Raw genomic sequence first — 19265 nt, forward strand, 5'->3', positions numbered from 1 at the left:
GTTTATTCAAATGATTCACCTGCTCTCTGATGATGGCGTTGAGGTTATAGATGTTCATGGGTTCCCTACGCAGGTCTCCAGCTGGCTCTACCGCAGGCGATGATGATGATGAAGATGAGGAAGAGGCACTGATGCTGGGGGAGCCCGTAGGAGGGGTGCGGGGTACAGGACTGTCCCTGTCCCTCCCCCCGTCCCGGCCTCCCTCTCCTGACAACCGCTCTTTGGATGGAGAATCCGAGGGGCTACGAGACTCCGCCGTGGACGATGAGGTTGCTGCGGCAACGGCTGCGAGCCGCCGGGCGAGGCGGGGCGTGAGTAGAACGCGGGTGTCGTCACCCTTGAGCGAGGCACTGATACCCCTTAGTCCTCTGCCGTGTCTGTAGTAGTCTAGCATCACCCGGTTGGGCGTCTCGTTGTTACAGAGGCAGACGTGGTGGTAAAGTTGAGCCAGCTCCTCGCTGAAGGTGACCAGTTCGTCCTGTGCTGCATTGAGTGCCCCCTGGCTCTCGCTGGCCATGTTCTTGGCTGTTCTCAGCTCCGTCTCCAGGCCCCCTACCTTGTCCCTACCTTCCCGGCAGCTCCTCTCCAGCCTCCCCACCTGCTGCTCCAGTGATCTGTGCTGGGCCTCTCCGCGGGTCCTCTCCTCCACTCCGCCCTCCACAGACTGGTTGTACCTCTCTCTCAGAGACTTCAGCTCAGCCTTTAGCTCGACCACCTCGGTTACAGCCACCCTGTATTTACACTGGAGGATCTCCAGACCCGGGGTCTGGTGGCAGAATGCCTGGCCCCTGCTGTGTATTAATCCCTTCTCTTTCTCCTCCTCTTCCTCTTCTCCTTGCTCCATCAGGGCCTCTCGGTTGAGGTGTGTCTCCTGGGCGAGCTGGGCCTCCTGGTGCAGGCGCCTGAGGGCGGTGACTCTCTCGCTGAGGCGTTGGGCCCTTTCGTGCTGCTCGTTCAGGGCACCCTGTGTATGCTGCAGCTGCGTCTGACACTCTTGCAGGCTGATCAACAGCGCTGTTTTCTCTCGCTCCACCTATGGACACGCACACACACACACAGCGATTTTCAGCCTATTGTTAAACTAGTAGCTTTCTTTATCATCCCCAGCCCCATAACCTTAAATAAGCTGCAGAATTTCCCTGCACACTCAGCACCATCCACCTCATCCCTCAGGCAACCCCCCTGATGAAAATAAACAGCACAGACAAGCATAGGTGTTGGTTTTGCTGGGGACCAGCCTTCACTCTAATTTTTTGGTGCCTTTGTATTGTTTTTGCAGGTGACCAACCGTCACTGTGTTTTGGACACGGTGACCTGCATAAGCTGGGTCACCAGCAAAACCAGCATCAAGTCCCAACATGCTGGCTTTCAAAGTGATGCTTAATTCCTATTGGAATCCAGCCAGTGTGGGGATATCCAATAATTTTAACTTTTCTTCACACACAACATGTATTCAGAACTGGAACAGCCATTTCAGTAATGGGTGCAATAAGTCCAACTAACAGATGCAAAAACCCAACAAACAAAAGAGATATTGAAACAAACAATAAAAAAATCTACTGCAATAGAGCATGCTGGGAAGTGTAATACTGATGGGCATGGTCAGGCCAGCTTGACCAGCTAGACCATCGTAGACCTGCATGGACCAGCTTGGTCACTTGCATACCAACATCACCAGCATAAGCTGGTATGTGTCCAAAACACAGCGAAGGCTGGTCACCAGCAAAACCAGCTAGTTTACTATCCTAGTAAACCGGCATACCCAGCTTAGACCATGCTGGACAGACTAGCGTGACCAGCTAGACCATTCTTGTCTGACCAGCTTGACCAGCATCCGACCAGCACTAATCAGCATAGACCAGCAAATACCAGCATGGACCAGCTTGAAATGTATGCTGATCTATGCAGTTTTATTTCAGCAGGGCCTAAACCCTGCACACTTTCAGAGGGAACAGTAAACCTTGCACACTACTGGGGGTGAATCGATAGTCTAGTGTGTCAGTGAGGATATAAATAAGCCTTTCCTCCAGTCCAGCCAATCGGATAGAGGCTGAGGGAATGTGTGGGGAGATGCAGTTTCACCTTGCGGAACTGCAGTGAATGGTTGGACACATATCAACCCCACACACATCCTACTGCATCTTCATCTCACTGGCCCACTGGGCTGGAGGAAACTACAGAAGAGAAGACACCCACTATAAAACAAAATGGCGGACATTTAGATTAGAGTCCATGTAACAGCCAGAGGTTCAGTAACAGCTGTTCCCACAACTTCTCACTGGTGCTTCTAACTGGTGCTTTATTTGACTGCTGGGATAAACTGTATTATTTATAGTCTTAAAAGAGACAGAGAAAGGGAGGGGCAGGCCGAGTGAGACAGAGAGAGACGGAGAGACTGAGAAGAGTTAGGGAGCGATAGAGAGAGAGAGGGAGAGCAGGAATAGAGAGCTGTATGCAGTGAGGTTATGTCAGCAGTCTCTCTCACTGAATAATTCAACACTTATTCCCACATCTACAATATGGGGCTGATGTGGGGATATAGACGTGTTCATTTGTACAGTTTCAGTGTGTACATGTGTTCACTTTGTAATATTGTTTGTGTGTACATTAATGAGTTTGAATGAGTATGTTTATGTTTGCCAAAGTGTTCAGATATCCTCCTGTCATTGTTACATGCTTATAACACTGACAAATCTGAGCACCAAACTCCAGAGGCTCCCGAAACTCCACTCTACTCATTCTAACCGAGTGAACCGTACTTCTCCACCCACCTGTAGCAGCTGCTGCTTGAGCTTCTGTATCTCTGTCAGGTTCATCTCACTGAACAGATCCGACACCATCCCCTCTCCTTTCCTCCCCGCTCCCCGACACTCTCCATTGGCCCTGGGCAGTGACCCTGTCCCCGTCCCAGTTCCTGACCCTCCATGTAGATGCCCGTTACACCTGCCCGGCTCCTCTGAGCTGGGCGACAGGGCGGAGACAGGCGTAGCCGTGCCACTAGGTGGAGCTGAGGTGAAAGTGAGGTGGGCGCTGCCCGTGTATTGGACATCACACAGGCTGAGGTGGTGGACCAGCTCCTTGCGGAGGTGCTTCTTCTGCTCCCGCTCGCTCTTCAGGGAGTCCAGGGCCTCCTCTAGCTGGGCCTCGGAGATGTCTTTGAGACGTAAGGCGTCTTCTAACTGACTGTTCAGCAGCTCGGTCTCCTCCTCCAGAACCTTGATCTCATGCTTTAACCCCTCGTACTCCACCTGAGGGAGGGAAGGAGGGAGGAAGGGGGAGGGTAGGAGGGAGGTGGGAAGGAGGGAGGAAGGGGGAGGGTAGGAGGGAGGTGGGAAGGAGGGAGGAAGGGGGTGGGTAGGAGGGAGGAAGGGGTGGGTAGGAGGGAGGAAGGAAGGGGGTGGGAAGGGGGAGGGTAGGAGGGAGGAAGGGGGTGGGAAGGAGGGAGGAAGGGGGTGGGAAGGAGGGAGGAAGGGAGGAAGGGGGAGGAAGGAAGGGGGTGGGAAGGAGAGAGTGGAAAGGGGGAGGGGAGGAAGAGGTAAGCAGAGAGGGAGAGGCATCATGTGGTGGTAGGGATGGGGATACAGTGTGTGTGTGTGTGTGTGCAACCGCATGCATGTGTGTGTGTTCCCTCGCCTGATTCTGTTTGAGAGTGGACACTAGTTTCTGCAGGGTGATGTTCTCCTCCTCCAGCTCAGTGTAGTCCTGTAGGAGTCGCGCCTCTCTGAACTTATATTCCCTGATCTCCTCTCTCATCCGGCTCCGCTGCAGCTCCAACATCTCATTACTCTACAGGACAGACACAAACACCAGGGGTTTAGTTATCACACACAACCCTGGCTTCTGTCAAATACACAAGATGTGGTTATTTTCACAAAACAACATGGGACTGGTTTACTATCAAACATAACAAGGATTTACTGTAAAGCATTTTGTGACAAATGTTGACATGAAAAGGACTTTATAGCCTAGGACACCTTAAATACATTTTATTGATTGACCGGTTGGCATTGATAGCCACACACACTAAAACGTGTTTAAGATCAAATAATAACTGTGCATACATGTATATAGTAAGTACCCAGTTCTGAGTCTGTCACAGTTTGTTTTATTTTGAGTGTATTTCCTTAGGTTACCACTGGAGGGCACCCTTACCTTGTTTCTAGTTTCCAGGTTACCCTGATTGTTTCTTATTGGTTTCACCTGTGTTTGATTTCCCCCTCTGTTCACCTGGCTACTTTGGTTCCTCTGTTGGCCTGGATCCTTGCTTAGGTCTTATGTTTTGTTTTTGTGCACTATTGTGCTGTTGCCTTATTTACTTAAAGTATTGACAGAAACCTCTGGATTTACCCTTACCTCTGCTTGCTGTTTCTCTGCGACTGGGTTCGAATTCGTACAAGCATCATTGTAACAGAGTCTCCACTAAACCCCTCCCCCCTGACCTCTAACCCCTGGTGCCTCACCTCTCTGAGCTCCTGCAGCAGGGTACTGAGGTGTTCGTTGTCGGCCTGTGTGTTGACTGTGACGGCCCGGCTCTGTTTGAGCTCTGACTGGATCCCCAGCAGGCGACTCATGTAATACGCCTCCTTAGTGGCTGACTCCTGTAGGAGGGTCTCTTCGTTGGTCTCCCCGTCCGCAGCCACCTTGCGCTGGGTGGAGAAGGTCTGGCCAAACGCCTGGGCAGGGGCAGAGGAGGGGCGAGAGAGAAGTTATGACGTTTCAGTTGCATAGGATCACATCATGGACGTCCTGGTTATGTAAATGCTATTTTTTGACTCCGATAACATATATTGATAGGTAAAGAGCAACCACCATCTGAAACTCTTCCACCACTTAGTCTGGTGTACATTGCAGACAGCATAACAAAACCCCACAGGACACACAGTAGGGCTGGATGATATGGGCAAAAACATCTAACTGCATTTTTTGGGGGGGATTCACTGTGCAGCCCTAACACACACACACACACGGAGAGAGGCAAAGAATCCTGCTCCCCTTCTAGAAACAGAACACCGAACACAGCACGTTGCTCACTTTTCGGTGTGGAAGCACTTTAAATGATGTGGTGCTGAACCTAAACGTAACCTAAATGTAATGATCATGTAAATACATACGATTAAGTGCACTTAACGTAAAGTCGGACAAGAGGGAAGACAAACGTAATGTTCCCTACAGGGCCACCGAATAAGTACAGTCTACTGAAACAGCCATGCAGGGACTCCACAGTGGACTACCACAGGCTATTCATCACTCTCCTATTAGTTCAGCTTCAGCGGTGCGATTCAGACTCACGTGTCCACACTGTAACAGAGAGAGTAATGATTTTGCACAGAGATGTATGTGTCAACTGACAGATTCAGCATACTTAAACATCAGAACTAGTGGAGATACTGAGGAACGTCTGGATGTTGTGTAGTTTATGACCGTTATATGTTCTGTTTTGAAGCTGTTTGCAACTGAAAAGGGACGAGACCTTTTCTCCAGCGTTTGAATGTTTAAAGGTCATGTGTGGTTTGATGATGATACACTGCCCTTCATCTGCCAACACACACACACACACACACACACACACACACACACACACACACACTATGTCAGATGTCACTATATGCTAGCTTTTAATGAAAGGTGTCCTTTAATCAAGAAAGCACATACAATTTCAGCTGGATTTCCAAACGCATGTACAGTACACAGTAAAGAGAAATACAGCACCTAGAGTTGAAGTCGGATGGTTACATACACTTATGTTGGAGTCATTAAAACTCCTTTTTCAACCACTTCACAAATTTCTTGTTAACAAAGTCATTTTTCCAACAATTGTTTACAGACAGATTATTTCCCTTATAATTCACTGTATCACAATTCCAGTGGGTCAGACGTTTACATACACTAAGTTGACTGACTTTAAACAGCTTGGAAAAAGTCCAGAAAATAATGCCATGGCTTTATAAGCTTCTGATAGGCTAATTGACATCATTTGAGTCAATTGGAGGTGTACCTGTGGATGTATTTCAAGGCCTACCTTCAAACTCAGTGCCTCTTTGCTTGACATCATGGGAAAATCAAAAGAAATCAGCCAAGACCTCAGAAAATAATTGGAGACCTCCACAAGTCTGGTTCATCCTTGGGAGCGATTTCCAAACCCTTGAAGGTACCCCGTTCATCTGTACAAACGCAAGTACGCAAGTATAAACACCATGGGACCACGCAGCCGTCATACCGCTCAGGAAGGAGACTTGTTCTGTCTCCTAGAGATGAACGTACTTTGGTGCGAAAGGTGCAAATCAATCCCAGAACAACAGCAAAGGACCTTGTGAAGATGCTGGAGGAAACAGGTACAAAAGTATCTACAGTGGGGCAAAAAAGTATTTAGTCAGCCACCAATTGTGCAAGTTCTGCCACATAAACAGATGAGAGGCCTGTCATTTTCATCATAGGTACACTTCAACTATGACAGACGAAATGAGAAAAAAAAATCCAGAAAATCACATTGTAGGATTTTTCATTAATTTATTTGCAAATTATGGTGGAAAATAAGTATTTGGTCACCTACAAACAAGCAAGATTTCTGGCTCTCACAGACCTGTAAACAACTTCTTTAAGAGGCTCCTCTGTCCTCCACTCGTTACCTGTATTAATGACACCTGTTTGAATTTGTTATCAGTATAAAAGACACCTGTCCACAACCTCAAACAGTTACACTCCAAACTCCACTATGGCCAAGACCAAAGAGCTGTCAAAGGACACCATAAACAAAATTGTAGATCTGCACCAGGCTGGGAAGACTGAATCTGCAATAGGTAAGCAGCTTGGTTTGAAGAAATCAACTGTGGGAGCAAATATTAGGAAATGGAAGACATACAAGACCACTGATAATCTCCCTCGATCTGGGGCTCCACGCAAGATCTCACCCCGTGGGCTCAAAATGATCACAAGAACGGTGAGCAAAAATCCCAGAACCACACGGGGGGACCTAGTGAATGACCTGCAGAGAGCTGGGACCAAAGTAACAAAGCCTACCATCAGTAACACACTACGCCGCCAGGGACTCAAATCCTGCAGTGCCAGACGTGTCCCCCTGCTTAAGCCAGTACATGTCCAGGCCCGTCTGAGCATTTTGATGATCCAGAAGAAGATTGGGAGAATGTCATATGGTCAGATGAAACCAAAATATAACTTTTTGGTAAAAACTCAACTCGTCGTGTTTGGAGGACAAAGAATGCTGAGTTGCAGCCAAATAACACCATACCTACTGTGAAGCATGGGGGTGGAAACATCATGCTTTGGGGCTGTTTTTCTGCAAAGGGACCAGGACGACTGATCCATGTAAAGGAAAGAATGAATGTGGTCATGTATCGTGAGATTTTGAGTGAAAACCTCTTTCCATCAGCAAGGGCATTGAAGATGAAACATGGCTGGGTCTTTCAGCATGACAATGATCCCAAACGCACCGCCCTGGCAACGAAGGAGTGGCCTCGTAAGAAGCATTTCAAGGTCCTGGAGTGGCCTAGCCAGTCTCCAGATCTCAATCCCGTAGAAATTCTTTGGAGGGAGTTGAAAGTCCGTGTTGCCCAGCAACAGCCCCAAAACATCACTGCTCTAGAGGAGATCTGCATGGAGGAATGGGCCAAAATACCAGCAAGTGTGTGAAAACCTTGTGAAGACTTACAGAAAACGTTTGACCTCTGTTTTATACCCTTTGTTGGCAATGACAAAGTATTGAGATAAACTTTTGTTATTGACCAAATACTTATTTTCCACCATAATTTACAAATAACTTCATAAAAAATCCTACAATGTGATTTTCTGGATTTCTTTTCTCATTTTGTCTGTCATAGTTGAAGTGTACCTATGATGAAAATTACAGGCCTCTCATCTTTTTATGTGGGAGAACTTGCACAATTGGTGGCTGACTAAATACTTTTTTACCCCACTGTATATCTATATTATGTTTGGAGGGAAAAGGGGGAGGCTTGCAAGCCGAAGAACACCGTCCCAACCGTGAAGCACGGTGGTGGCAGCATTATGTTGTGGGGGTGCTTTGCTGCAGGAGGGACTGGTGCACTTCATAAAATAGATGGCATCATCATGAGGAAAGGACATTATGTGGATATATTGAAGCAACATCTCAAGACATCAGCCATCAGTTAAAGCTTTGTCGTAAATGGGTCTTCCAAATGGGCAATGACCCCAAGCATACTTCCAAAGTTGTGGCAAAATGGCTTAAGGTCAAGGTATTGGAGTGGCCATCACAAAGCCCTGACCTCAATCCTATAGAGCATTTGTGGGCAAAACTGAAAAAGCATGTGCGAGCAAGGAGGCCTACAAACCTGACTCAGTTACACCAGCTCTGTCAGGAGGAATGGGCCAAAATTCACCCAACTTATTGTTGGAATCGAGTGTATGTAAACTTCTGACCACTAGGAATGTGATGAAAGAAATAAAACTGAAAGAAATAATTCTCTCTACTACTCTTCTGACATTTCACATTCTTAAAATAAAGTGGTGTTCCTAACTGACCTAAGACAGGGAATTTTTACTTGGATTAAATGTCAGGAATAGTGAACAACTGAGTTTAAATGTATATTACTTCAACTGTATATTACCCATGGCAAGTAACTGGTCTACCAATCTATGGTCAAAGAGGTGGGTCATACCTATATAAATGTATGAGGAATAACTTACACGATGACTGCATACATCAAGGTAAAAGCCACATTAAATCATTGTTTTTTTACACCTCTATGGGTTGAGTAAATGTCATCCTAAATGAAACAATGTCCCCCTACAATTTCATTACAATGGCATCAACTCTTATCGCAGCCACTCACTTTAAGTGGAGAAGATAAGCTGAGTATGGCACCCTATTCCCTATATAGTGCACTACATTTGACCAGAGCCATATGGGCTCCATATAGGGTGCCATTTGGGATGCATTCCCTAATGCTGGTCATCCAATTTCCTCTGACAGTAGAGTAGAACATTCTCCCCGCTTGACTAGAGACAGATGAGGCGTTACAGAGCAGAGCAGAACAGGCCACAGTGCCACCAAGCCTTTTTATTTGCTGCAAATCCCAATATGTAGCCTCTCTCAACGCACTCTATGCCTGGCTTGGACAGACATTATCCTAGTGTGGTTATGTCTCTGCCTGGCTAGGACAGACATTATCCTAGTGTGGTTATGTCTCTGCCTGGCTTGGACAGACATTATCCTAGTGTGGTTATGTCTCTGCCTGGCTAGGACAGACATTATCCTAGTGTGGTTATGTCTCTGCCTGGCTTGGACAGACATTATCCTAGTGTGGTTATGTCTCTGCCTGGCTTGGACAGACATTATCCTAGTGTAGTTATGTCTCTGCCTGGCTTGGACAGACATGATCCTAGTGTGGTTATGTCTCTGCCTGGCTAGGACAGACATGATCCTAGTGTGGTTATGTCTCTGCCTGGCTAGGACAGACATGATCCTAGTGTGGTTATGTCTCTGCCTGGCTAGGACAGACATGATCCTAGTGTGGTTATGTCTCTGCCTGGCTTGGACAGACATGATCCTAGTGTGGTTATGTCTCTGCCTGGCTAGGACAGACATGATCCTAGTGTGGTTATGTCTCTGCCTGGCTAGGACAGACATGATCCTAGTGTGGTTATGTCTCTGCCTGGCTAGGACAGACATTATCCTAGTGTGGTTATGTCTCTGCCTGGCTAGGACAGACATTATCCTAGTGTGGTTATGTCTCTGCCTGGCTAGGACAGACATTATCCTAGTGTGGTTATGTCTCTGCCTGGCTAGGACAGACATTATCCTAGTGTGGTTATGTCTCTGCCTGGCTAGGACAGACATTATCCTAGTGTGGTTATGTCTCTGCCTGGCTAGGACAGACATTATCCTAGTGTGGTTATGTCTCTGCCTGGCTAGGACAGACATTATCCTAGTGTGGTTATGTCTCTGCCTGGCTTGGACAGACATTATCCTAGTGTGGTTATGTCTCTGCCTGGCTAGGACAGACATGATCCTAGTGTGGTTATGTCTCTGCCTGGCTTGGACAGACATTATCCTAGTGTGGTTATGTCTCTGCCTGGCTAGGACAGGCATTATCCTAGTGTGGTTATGTCTCTGCCTGGCTAGGACAGGCATTATCATAGTGTGGTTATGTCTCTGCCTGGCTAGGACAGACATTATCCTAGTGTGGTTATGACTCTACCTGGCCTGGGCAGACATTATCCTAGTGTGGTTATGTCTCTACCTGGCCTGGGCAGACATTATCCTAGTGTGGTTATGTCTCTGCCTGGCTAGGACAGACATTATCCTAGTGTGGTTATGTCTCTGCCTGGCTAGGACAGACATTATCCTAGTGTGGTTATGTCTCTGTTCTGGCTTGGACAGACATGATCCTAATGTGGTTATGTCTCTGCCTGGCTAGGACAGACATGATCCTAGTGTGGTTATGTCTCTGCCTGGCTAGGACAGACATGATCCTAGTGTGGTTATGTCTCTGCCTGGCTAGGACAGACATGATCCTAGTGTGGTTATGTCTCTGCCTGGCTAGGACAGACATGATCCTAGTGTGGTTATGTCTCTGCCTGGCTAGGACAGACATGATCCTAGTGTGGTTATGTCTCTGCCTGGCTAGGACAGACATGATCCTAGTGTGGTTATGTCTCTGCCTGGCTAGGACAGACATGATCCTAGTGTGGTTATGTCTCTGCCTGGCTAGGACAGACATGATCCTAGTGTGGTTATGTCTCTGCCTGGCTAGGACAGACATGATCCTAGTGTGGTTATGTCTGCCTGGCTAGGACAGACATTATCCTAGTGTGGTTATGTCTCTGCCTGGCTAGGACAGACATGATCCTAGTGTGGTTATGTCTGCCTGGCTAGGACAGACATTATCCTAGTGTGGTTATGTCTGCCTGGCTAGGACAGACATTATCCTAGTGTGGTTATGTCTCTGCCTGGCTAGGACAGACATTATCCTAGTGTGGTTATGTCTCTGTTCTGGCTTGGACAGACATTATCCTAATGTGGTTTTGTCTCAAATGAGACCCTATGTATTCCCTGTGTAGTGCACTTCTAACCAACATGAAACATTGACTCACTTGTGTGGTAGCCTATATGAGCAGTGTTTCGAACAGACATTCCATGGGATAGAGATCATGTTGAACTGCATCCGTGGGCTAACGCTTCAGTAGAACTTAATGTTTCAGCACCAAGGACAGTGACACTAACGGTACAAACGCTTACAAACTGGTCACCTGGTTTGCATGTTTCAGTTTGCTATACACAGAGTCATTGACAGCAATTCCTGCTTTTTGATATCAGGAAGTGGTGAGAGGAGATGAAATGAGAGGATGTGTCTCAGTATATTATCCCTCAGAGGAGAGGACACTTTCTCTGCTCCTTCTAAAGATAAATAAATGACATCATTTACAGGAAGAGGCTGAGTCACCAGACATACTGCTAGGATGCTCTAGTGAGGGAGAAGCACAGAAAGGCTTTAGGGCTCTAGTCTAGAGAGGTATTAAGAGCACATGGAGGGTTTAGGGCTCTAGTCTAGAGGGGTATTACGAGCACATGGAGGGTTTAGGGCTCGAGTCTAGAGGGGTATTAAGAGCACATGGAGGGTTTAGGGCTCGAGTCTAGAGGGGTATTAAGAGCACATGGAGGGTTTAGGGCTCTAGTCTAGAGGGCTATTAAGAGCACATGGAGGGTTTAGGGCTCGAGTCTAGAGGGGTATTAAGAGCACATGGAGGGTTTAGGGCTCTAGCCTAGAGGGGTATTAAGAGCACATGGAGGGTTTAGGGCTCTAGTCTAGAGGGATATTAAGAGCACATGGAGGGTTTAGGGCTCTAGTCTAGAGAGATATTAAGAGCACATGGGGAGTTTAAGGGCTCTTTCCAACAGACAGACACACTCAGGGATGCCTGGTCAAGCAGTCAAACACAGTCTATGGTCTTCATCCAAAAGATGGTGGTAACAGTAGCGATGGAATGATCAAACCGCAGCTGCTGGTTCTTAAATCCGCCCCCCTACAAGGTGGGCCCGGTTGAAAACATGGCAGTTCAAACCCGCAGGTTGGTATTGGTTTCCACAGAGAGGCAGACTGTCTGAGATGTAATCTGATGTCATCCCCTGTGCTTTCTTCTCTGTCTTCTCGCTCTCTCTCTCTCTCTCTCTCGCTCTCTCTCTCTCTCTCTCTCGCTCTCTCTCTCTCTCGCTCTCTTTCTCTCACACCGCCTCTCTATTTTATGTTAGTCCTCGTCTCAGAGAGAGAGCGAGAGTGTGTGAGAGAGAGAGAGCAAGAAAGAGAGAGAGAGAAGAGAGAGGAGAGAAAGCACAGGGGATGACATTAGATTACATCGTGTACCATGGAAGTGATATTAGCCTCTCGATATATTGATGATCAACCAGAGACGTTTCCTGGAATCTCCAATATGACAGAAAGTAAACAATACCACAGACAATAACAGACTGTGGCGTCTGAGGTGTGTGTGTGTGTGGCATTATAACATTGCTACAGGAAACTGGGTCTGTTTAAGTCCACTTCTTCACTCTGGTTCTCATCACAGACAGATGTTCCTGTCATTCAGAGGTCTCTAACCACTTACACTCACTCATAGTCCACGTGTTACATAGAAATCGGTGCCCCCAGAAATCTGTGCCACTCGCTCATATAGTCCTACAGTAATCTTCAGGTATCACTAAGACATTTGTTATGCTGTTTTGTGTCCTACTTTCAGAGACACATCCTCCTGACACAGTACCTTAGGGATATCTCCATCACCCGCTCAACTTAGAGAGGAATTATAATTTTTTTTAAGACCTTTACTGGCCCAATAGTTACATCATTAAAAGCTAAATCTTTACTTCATTTTAACGTACCTAGATAATTACAACTTAGCCCCCTCCTCATCTACTGTACATAGAACCCCCCTGATGCCCCACACCCCTACAAAGTCCCCCAGATGGTTCACCAGCCCCCATATACTGTACATGCTCCAGTGTGAGCCAAGCCTGCACCTGCCCCAGCAGCACAGCTCTGGGCTCTGTACACCCTCCCCCTGCATCTCATGTTTCCTGGTTTTCCACATTGTCATTTTTCTCTGCCCCCAACAGGTAGTTTACTAGGTAGTCCCTCCACCTGTTGGCCACGCTATACCTAGGCCTTCCAACATGTAGGTCCAGAGTCAACCCCAACCTTAGCCCTGTAAATCACCCACCAAGGAGAGAGAAGAAAAAACCAGCCTGGAACAAGAAAAAAACAGATGCTGCACTGTCTCCTCCTCCCCACAGAACAACCCCCCCTGATGGATCAAGGTGCGACACGTATCTGTTCTGAGCGATCATCTGTTCGCTTCTCTATCGGAGGCTTATCAGAGAATAGCCGGATCCCGATTTCCCCGGCCACCCTGTTGCCCTCAGCCCAGGCTCTTTCTGAGCCACCGTCACAGCCAGTGCAGACAGAGCCTTTTTGCTGGCTGTGCAAAAGGCCACCCAGCTCCGGAGTCTTGAACTATAGGATCATTTCCCTCACCCTCCTGGTGTTCCCCCCGACGGTCCAGTATCTGCTTAATCCCCAGAATCTCTCTAAACAAGCGTGGCAGTGCAGAATGGACACCCTCTAACACCTGCTGCAGCAGCCCGGTGGACTTTACGGAGGAGTCCTCCACCGTGTCGCTGGTGGACTTTACGGAGGAGTCCTCCACCGTGTCGCTGGTGGACTTTACGGAGGAGTCCTCCACCGTGTCGCTGGTGGACTTTACGGGGGAGTCCTCCACCGTGTCGCTGGCGGATTTCTATCCAGCCTCTTCTTGCAGGCGACCCAACTTAGTGAACCACGCTCTCACAAGCTGGCAGAGGTCAGCACTCTGATCTGGGTATGTGGGTGGTGAAAATGTTGCTCCTCCATTATCCATGCTCCTGGCTGTGAAACATCTCTGTGAACACCCAAAGCACAGCACAGCACAGTATTAAGGAGTAATGGCTGACCTATATCGACCTGTTCCTGTCGTACCCAAGGTCCCCTGGCCTCCTCAGAACAGCCCAAGCAGTGTCTATCCAGGTACAGAAGTCTCTGGACAGCTTGTAGACTGTCACTCTAGACTCAGTGTCCACCAGCCCTTGGCCCTTCTCATGCAAACGCAGGTGTAACACTGCAAAAGACAGAAAGGGTAATACATTTGCCATTTTAACAGACACTCTGATCCAGAGCGAGTGCCTATGCAGCACATGGGGTGTGAAACGTACTCCTCAGCCTTAAGTGTCCCGCTTGCGTCACCTCATTAGCTGGCTTTTGAGGTGACGTGATCAGCTAAGACGCTTGAGGGAGGATGATCACGTGCGTTTGCGAGGCGAGTTCGCGCCACACGGGACTGGACCACGCAGACTGACTGAGAGACCACGCCCTGCGGAGGGAGCCACCAGACGGGCGGCAGAGAAAGAGACAGACTGCCTGCTCCTCTGACAGAGGCCCTCAGGCTTTATAGTCTCATAGGACACCATGGTCTGACAGAGAGGATGGCAGGGAAATAAGCTTTTTTTGTGATTACTATAACAACAGACTGTTTTACATTCTCCAAACCTCACTCTTTCTACCTCTCACGGCCAGCCTGACAGAGAAGAATGGGAGAAATATTAGCAGTTTGAAATTGTTTCTGGCACTTTGCCTGTTTCACAGTGTTTTTCTATCACGGTGTCTTTTCCCCCTCTCTCGCTATATATAATTAACTCTCTCCCCATCTCTTCCATTTCCCTTTCTCTCCTTTTTTTCTCTCCTTTGTGTCTTTAGACAACTACTCTAACCGAATACTAATGGGCCGTACCTCTTGAGTTTCTCACACCCTCCCTGTAGAGCTAGCCAGTGTTGTGGACTGCCCGTGCCAAGGAGTCACAGAGCTTTCTGCTGTGGTATCAACAGACCAAACAACGCACATCAGCCAAAGGGGTCGAATGAACGTGGCCTATATTTTATTTACGTTACCTAAGTGGACACTCACACATACACACGGCAGTATTCAGCAACCATTCTCACAGAAAGCCCTTTCCCAAGACAATAGACGGATTCACCATACTGCCCTGTCTCTCCTCTCTCCTCTCTCCCCCTCTTCCCTCTCCGGTTCTCTTTCTTTCTCTTTATAATGGATAGACAGTGCCCTTTCACTGTCCCCTCTCCCTCCGATGGACTCAGCTGGCCCACTCATTAACAGGGGTGATGTCATCATTAGGAGCTCTTGGAGCTCACACAGGGCCATGCACTGGCACAGAGTGACACCCTGTTAAACTCTCCATTTCACACCATCTTGGGTCTGTCAGGAGCCATCTGATCTGTGCCAGACTAATACAGACCAGCAGAGTGTAACTCCACCTGTGGAGAGAAACACTGGTCTACAGCCCTGAACACACACACTCCTGTTAGATACACAGCCTCTCTTCTACCCCCTAGTATGTACAATGCAGGATTTCATTCCAGCCCAGCTCTAAAATCCACCTGATTCAATGACTGTAACTAAGGTCTTGATAATTATGGAATGCTTGAATTTGTGCTGGGCTGGAACGAATACCCGCACTTCCTATAACTCTCCCAGGACAAGGATTGGTGACAACGGCTGTCATATCTTAGTGACCTCACACTAAACTCACATGGGGCCCAGTTCGATCGATATGAAGGACATATCACTGTTAGTTAATTGACTTTTTTTCTGCCTGGTCGGTCAATGACACAGTGACAGTGGAGGACCTCTGGAGGGGACTATTAAAACTATAGCTGAACTCCCCCTCTGGGCAACAGGAGGTGGGCTGGAGGGAGGGGGGTGGAGTGAAGTGGGGATTCAAGGGACAATTCATTCTGTAGACATTGCACTGTACATGTAACTGCCAAAATAAACGAAACACTTGAGTAAATGAGGGATGCAGAGTATATTGAAAGCAGATGCTTCCACACACGTGGTGCCTGAGTTAATTAAGCAATTAACATCCCATCATGCTTAGGGTCATGCCCAGTTGCCCATTATTTTGACTACCATGGCTAGAAGAATAGATCTCAGTGACTTTGAAAGAGGTGTCTTAGAGGACCATAGGGGGCTTAAATGCTGTGTGTGTGTGTCACACCCTGACCATAGTTTACTTTGTATATTTCTATGTTTTGGTTGGTCAGGGTGGGAGCTGAGTGGGCATTCTATGTTTCATTGTCTAGTTTGTCTATTTCTATGTCTGGCCTGATATGGTTCTCAATCAGAGGCATGTGTTAGTCATTGTCTCTGATTGGGAACCATATTTAGGTAGCCTGGGTTTCACTGTGTGTTTGTGGGTGATTGTTCCTGTCTCTGTGTTTGCACCAGATAGGACTGTTTCGGTTTTCGTTACGTTCTTTGTTTTTGTAGTGTTTGTATTGATTCGTGTTTTACGTTTGTTTATTAAACATGGATCGCAATCTACACGCCGCATTTTGGTCCGACTCTCCTTCACCACAAGAGAACCGTTACAGAATCACCCACCACAACAGGACCAAGTGGCGTGGTAACAGCCTCCAGTATTTATGCTGCAGTAGTTTATGTGTCGGGGGGCTGGGGTCAGTTTGTTATATCTGGAGTACTTCTCCTGTCCTATTCGGTGTCCTGTGAATCTAAGTGTGCGTTCTCTAATTCTCTCCTTCTCTCTTTCTTTCTCTCGGAGGACCTGAGCCCTAGGACCATGTCCCAGGACTACCTGACATGATGACTCCTTGCTGTCCCCAGTCCACCTGGCCATGCTGCTGTTCCAGTTTCAACTGACCTGAGCCCTAGGACCATGCCCCAGGACTACCTGACATGATGACTCCTTGCTGTCCCCAGTCCACCTGGCCATGCTGCTGCTCCAGTTTCAACTTCCACCTGACTGTGCTGCTGCTCCAGTTTCAACTGTTCTGCCTTATTATTATTCGACCATGCTGGTCATTTATGAACATTTGAACATCTTGGCCATGTTCTGTTATAATCTCCACCCGGCACAGCCAGAAGAGGACTGGCCACCCCACATAGCCTGGTTCCTCTCTAGGTTTCTTCCTAGGTATTGGCCTTTCTAGGGAGTTTTTCCTAGCCACTGTGCTTCTACACCTGCATTGCTTGCTGTTTGGGGTTTTAGGCTGGGTTTCTGTACAGCACTTTGAGATATCAGCTGATGTACGAAGGGCTATATAAATACATTTGATTTGATTTTGATTTGATTTGATTTAACAGGCAACAGCAACAGCAGGAGAAACAGAAGGATTTATGGACATGGGAGGACGAACTGGACGGTGAAGGACCCTGGGCTCAGCCTGGAGAATATCGCCGTCCCAAGGAAGAACTGGAGGCGAAAGCGGAGAGGCGCTGGTATGAGGAGGCAGCACGGCGACGCGGATGGAAGCCTGAGAGTCAGCCCCAAAAATGTCTTGGGGGGCTCACAGGGAGTATGGCTATGCCAGGTAGGAGACCTGCGCAAACTCCCTGTGCTTACCGGGGGGCTAGAGAAACCGGGCAGGCACCGTGTTATGCTGTGGTGTGCACGGTGTCTCCAGTGCGGGTGCATAGCCCGGTGCGGTATATTCCAGCTCCGCGTATCGGCCGGGCTAGATTGAGCGTCGAGCCAAATGCTTACATGGTACCAGCCTTGCGCACGGTGTCCCCGGTTCGCCTGCATAGCCCAGTGCGGGCTATTCCACCTTGCCGCACTGGCAGAGTGACAGAGTATTCAACCAGGTAAGGTTGGGCAGGCTCGGTGCTCAAGAGCTCCAGTGCGCCTGCACGGTCCGGTCTATCCAGTACCACCTCCACACCCCAGCCCTCCGGTAGCAGCTCCCCGCACCAGGCTTCCTGTGCGTGTTCTCGGTCCAGTACCACCAGTGCCAGCACCACGCATCAGGCCTACAGTGCGCCTCGCCTCTCCAGCGCTGCCAGAGCCTTCCTCCTCTCCTGCGCTGCCGGAGTCTCCCGCCTGTTTAGCGCTGCCAGAGCCTTCCGCCTCTACAGCGTTGCCGGAGTCTCCTGCCTGTTTAGCGCAGCCAGAGCTGTCAGTCTGCATGGAGCAGCCAGAGCTGCCAGTCTGCAAGGAGCTGCCAGTCTGCAAGGAGCTGCCAGTCTGCAAGGAGCTGCCAGAGCTGCCAGTCTGCATGGAGCAGCCAGAGCCGTCAGTCAGCCAGGATCCGCCAGACTCTTCCAGATCTGCCAGTCAGCCAGGATCCGCCAGTCTGCCAGACTCTTCCAGGATCCGCCAGTCTGCCAGACTCTTCCAGGATCCGCCAGTCTGCCAGACTCTTCCAGGATCCGCCAGTCTGCCAGACTCTTCCAGATCCGCCAGTCTGCCAGACTCTTCCAGATCCGCCAGTCTGCCAGACTCTTCCAGATCCGCCAGTCTGCCAGACTCTTCCAGATCCGCCAGACTCTTCCAGATCCGCCAGACTCTTCCAGATCCGCCAGAGCCTTCCTCCTCTCCTGTGCTGCCGGAGTCTGAAGAGCCCCTCTGTCCCGAGCTGCCCCTCTGTCCCGAGCTGCCCCTTAGTCCCGTGTTATTAAGTAGGGTTGCCGTGGCTAGGAGGTCACGGAAGCGGACAAGGTGGGGGAAGACTACGGTGAAGTGGGGGCCACGTCCAGCACCAGAGCCGCCACCGAGGACAGATGCCCACCCAGACCCTCCCCTATAGGTTCAGGTTTTGCGGCCGGAGTCCGCACCTGGGGGGGGGGGGGGAACATATTTCTATGTTTTGGTTGGTCAGGGTGTGAGCTGAGTGGGCATTCTGTTTCATTGTCTAGTTTGTCTATTTCTATGTCTGGCCTGATATGGTTCTCAATCAGAGGCATGTGTTAGTCATTGTCTCTGATTGGGAACCTTATTTAGGTAGCCTGGGTTTCACTGTGTGTTGGTGGGTGATTGTCCTTATTCCTCTCTCTGTGTTTGCACCAGATAGGGCTGTTTCGGTTTTCATTACGTTCATTACGTTCTTTGTTTTTGTAGTGTTTGTATTGATTCGTGTTTTACGTTTGTTTATTAAACATGGATCGCAATCTACACGCCGCATTTTGGTCCGACTCTCCTTCACCACAAGAGAACCGTTACAGTGTGTGTGTGTGTCTCTCAGTCACCAGATCTCAACCCAAATGAAAACTTATGGGAGATTCTGGAGCAGTGCCTGAGACAGCGTTTTCCACCACCATCAACAAAACAAACTATGGAATTTCTTGAGGAAGAATGGTGTCACATCCCTCCAATAGAGTTCCAGACACTTGTAGAATCTATGCCAAGGTGCACTGAAGCTGTTCTG

General features: G+C 48.6%; 1 protein-coding gene across 4 annotated transcripts in view; it reads right to left on the reverse strand.

Moving 5' to 3' along the window:
- LOC109864606 (protein bicaudal D homolog 1-like) overlaps positions 1-19265 on the reverse strand; it is a 37120-nt gene that overhangs the window by 7854 nt on the left and 10001 nt on the right. For all 4 annotated transcript variants that reach the window (XR_004204184.1, XM_031797349.1, XM_031797348.1 and 1 more), the window contains exons 2-5: positions 4461-4673; positions 3634-3786; positions 2772-3248; positions 20-1033 (exon numbers count right to left, since the gene is read on the reverse strand). Coding sequence is in view for 3 of the 4 variants with exons in the window: in XM_031797349.1 (XP_031653209.1) it covers positions 20-1033; positions 2772-3248; positions 3634-3786; positions 4461-4673 (1857 nt within the window). In the remaining variant the exon portion in view is untranslated. The remainder of the gene's footprint in view (positions 1-19; positions 1034-2771; positions 3249-3633; positions 3787-4460; positions 4674-19265) is intronic.

Source organism: Oncorhynchus kisutch, linkage group LG19, assembly GCF_002021735.2.
Source record: "Oncorhynchus kisutch isolate 150728-3 linkage group LG19, Okis_V2, whole genome shotgun sequence".
In the NCBI taxonomy this organism is placed as follows: Eukaryota; Metazoa; Chordata; class Actinopteri; order Salmoniformes; family Salmonidae; genus Oncorhynchus; species Oncorhynchus kisutch.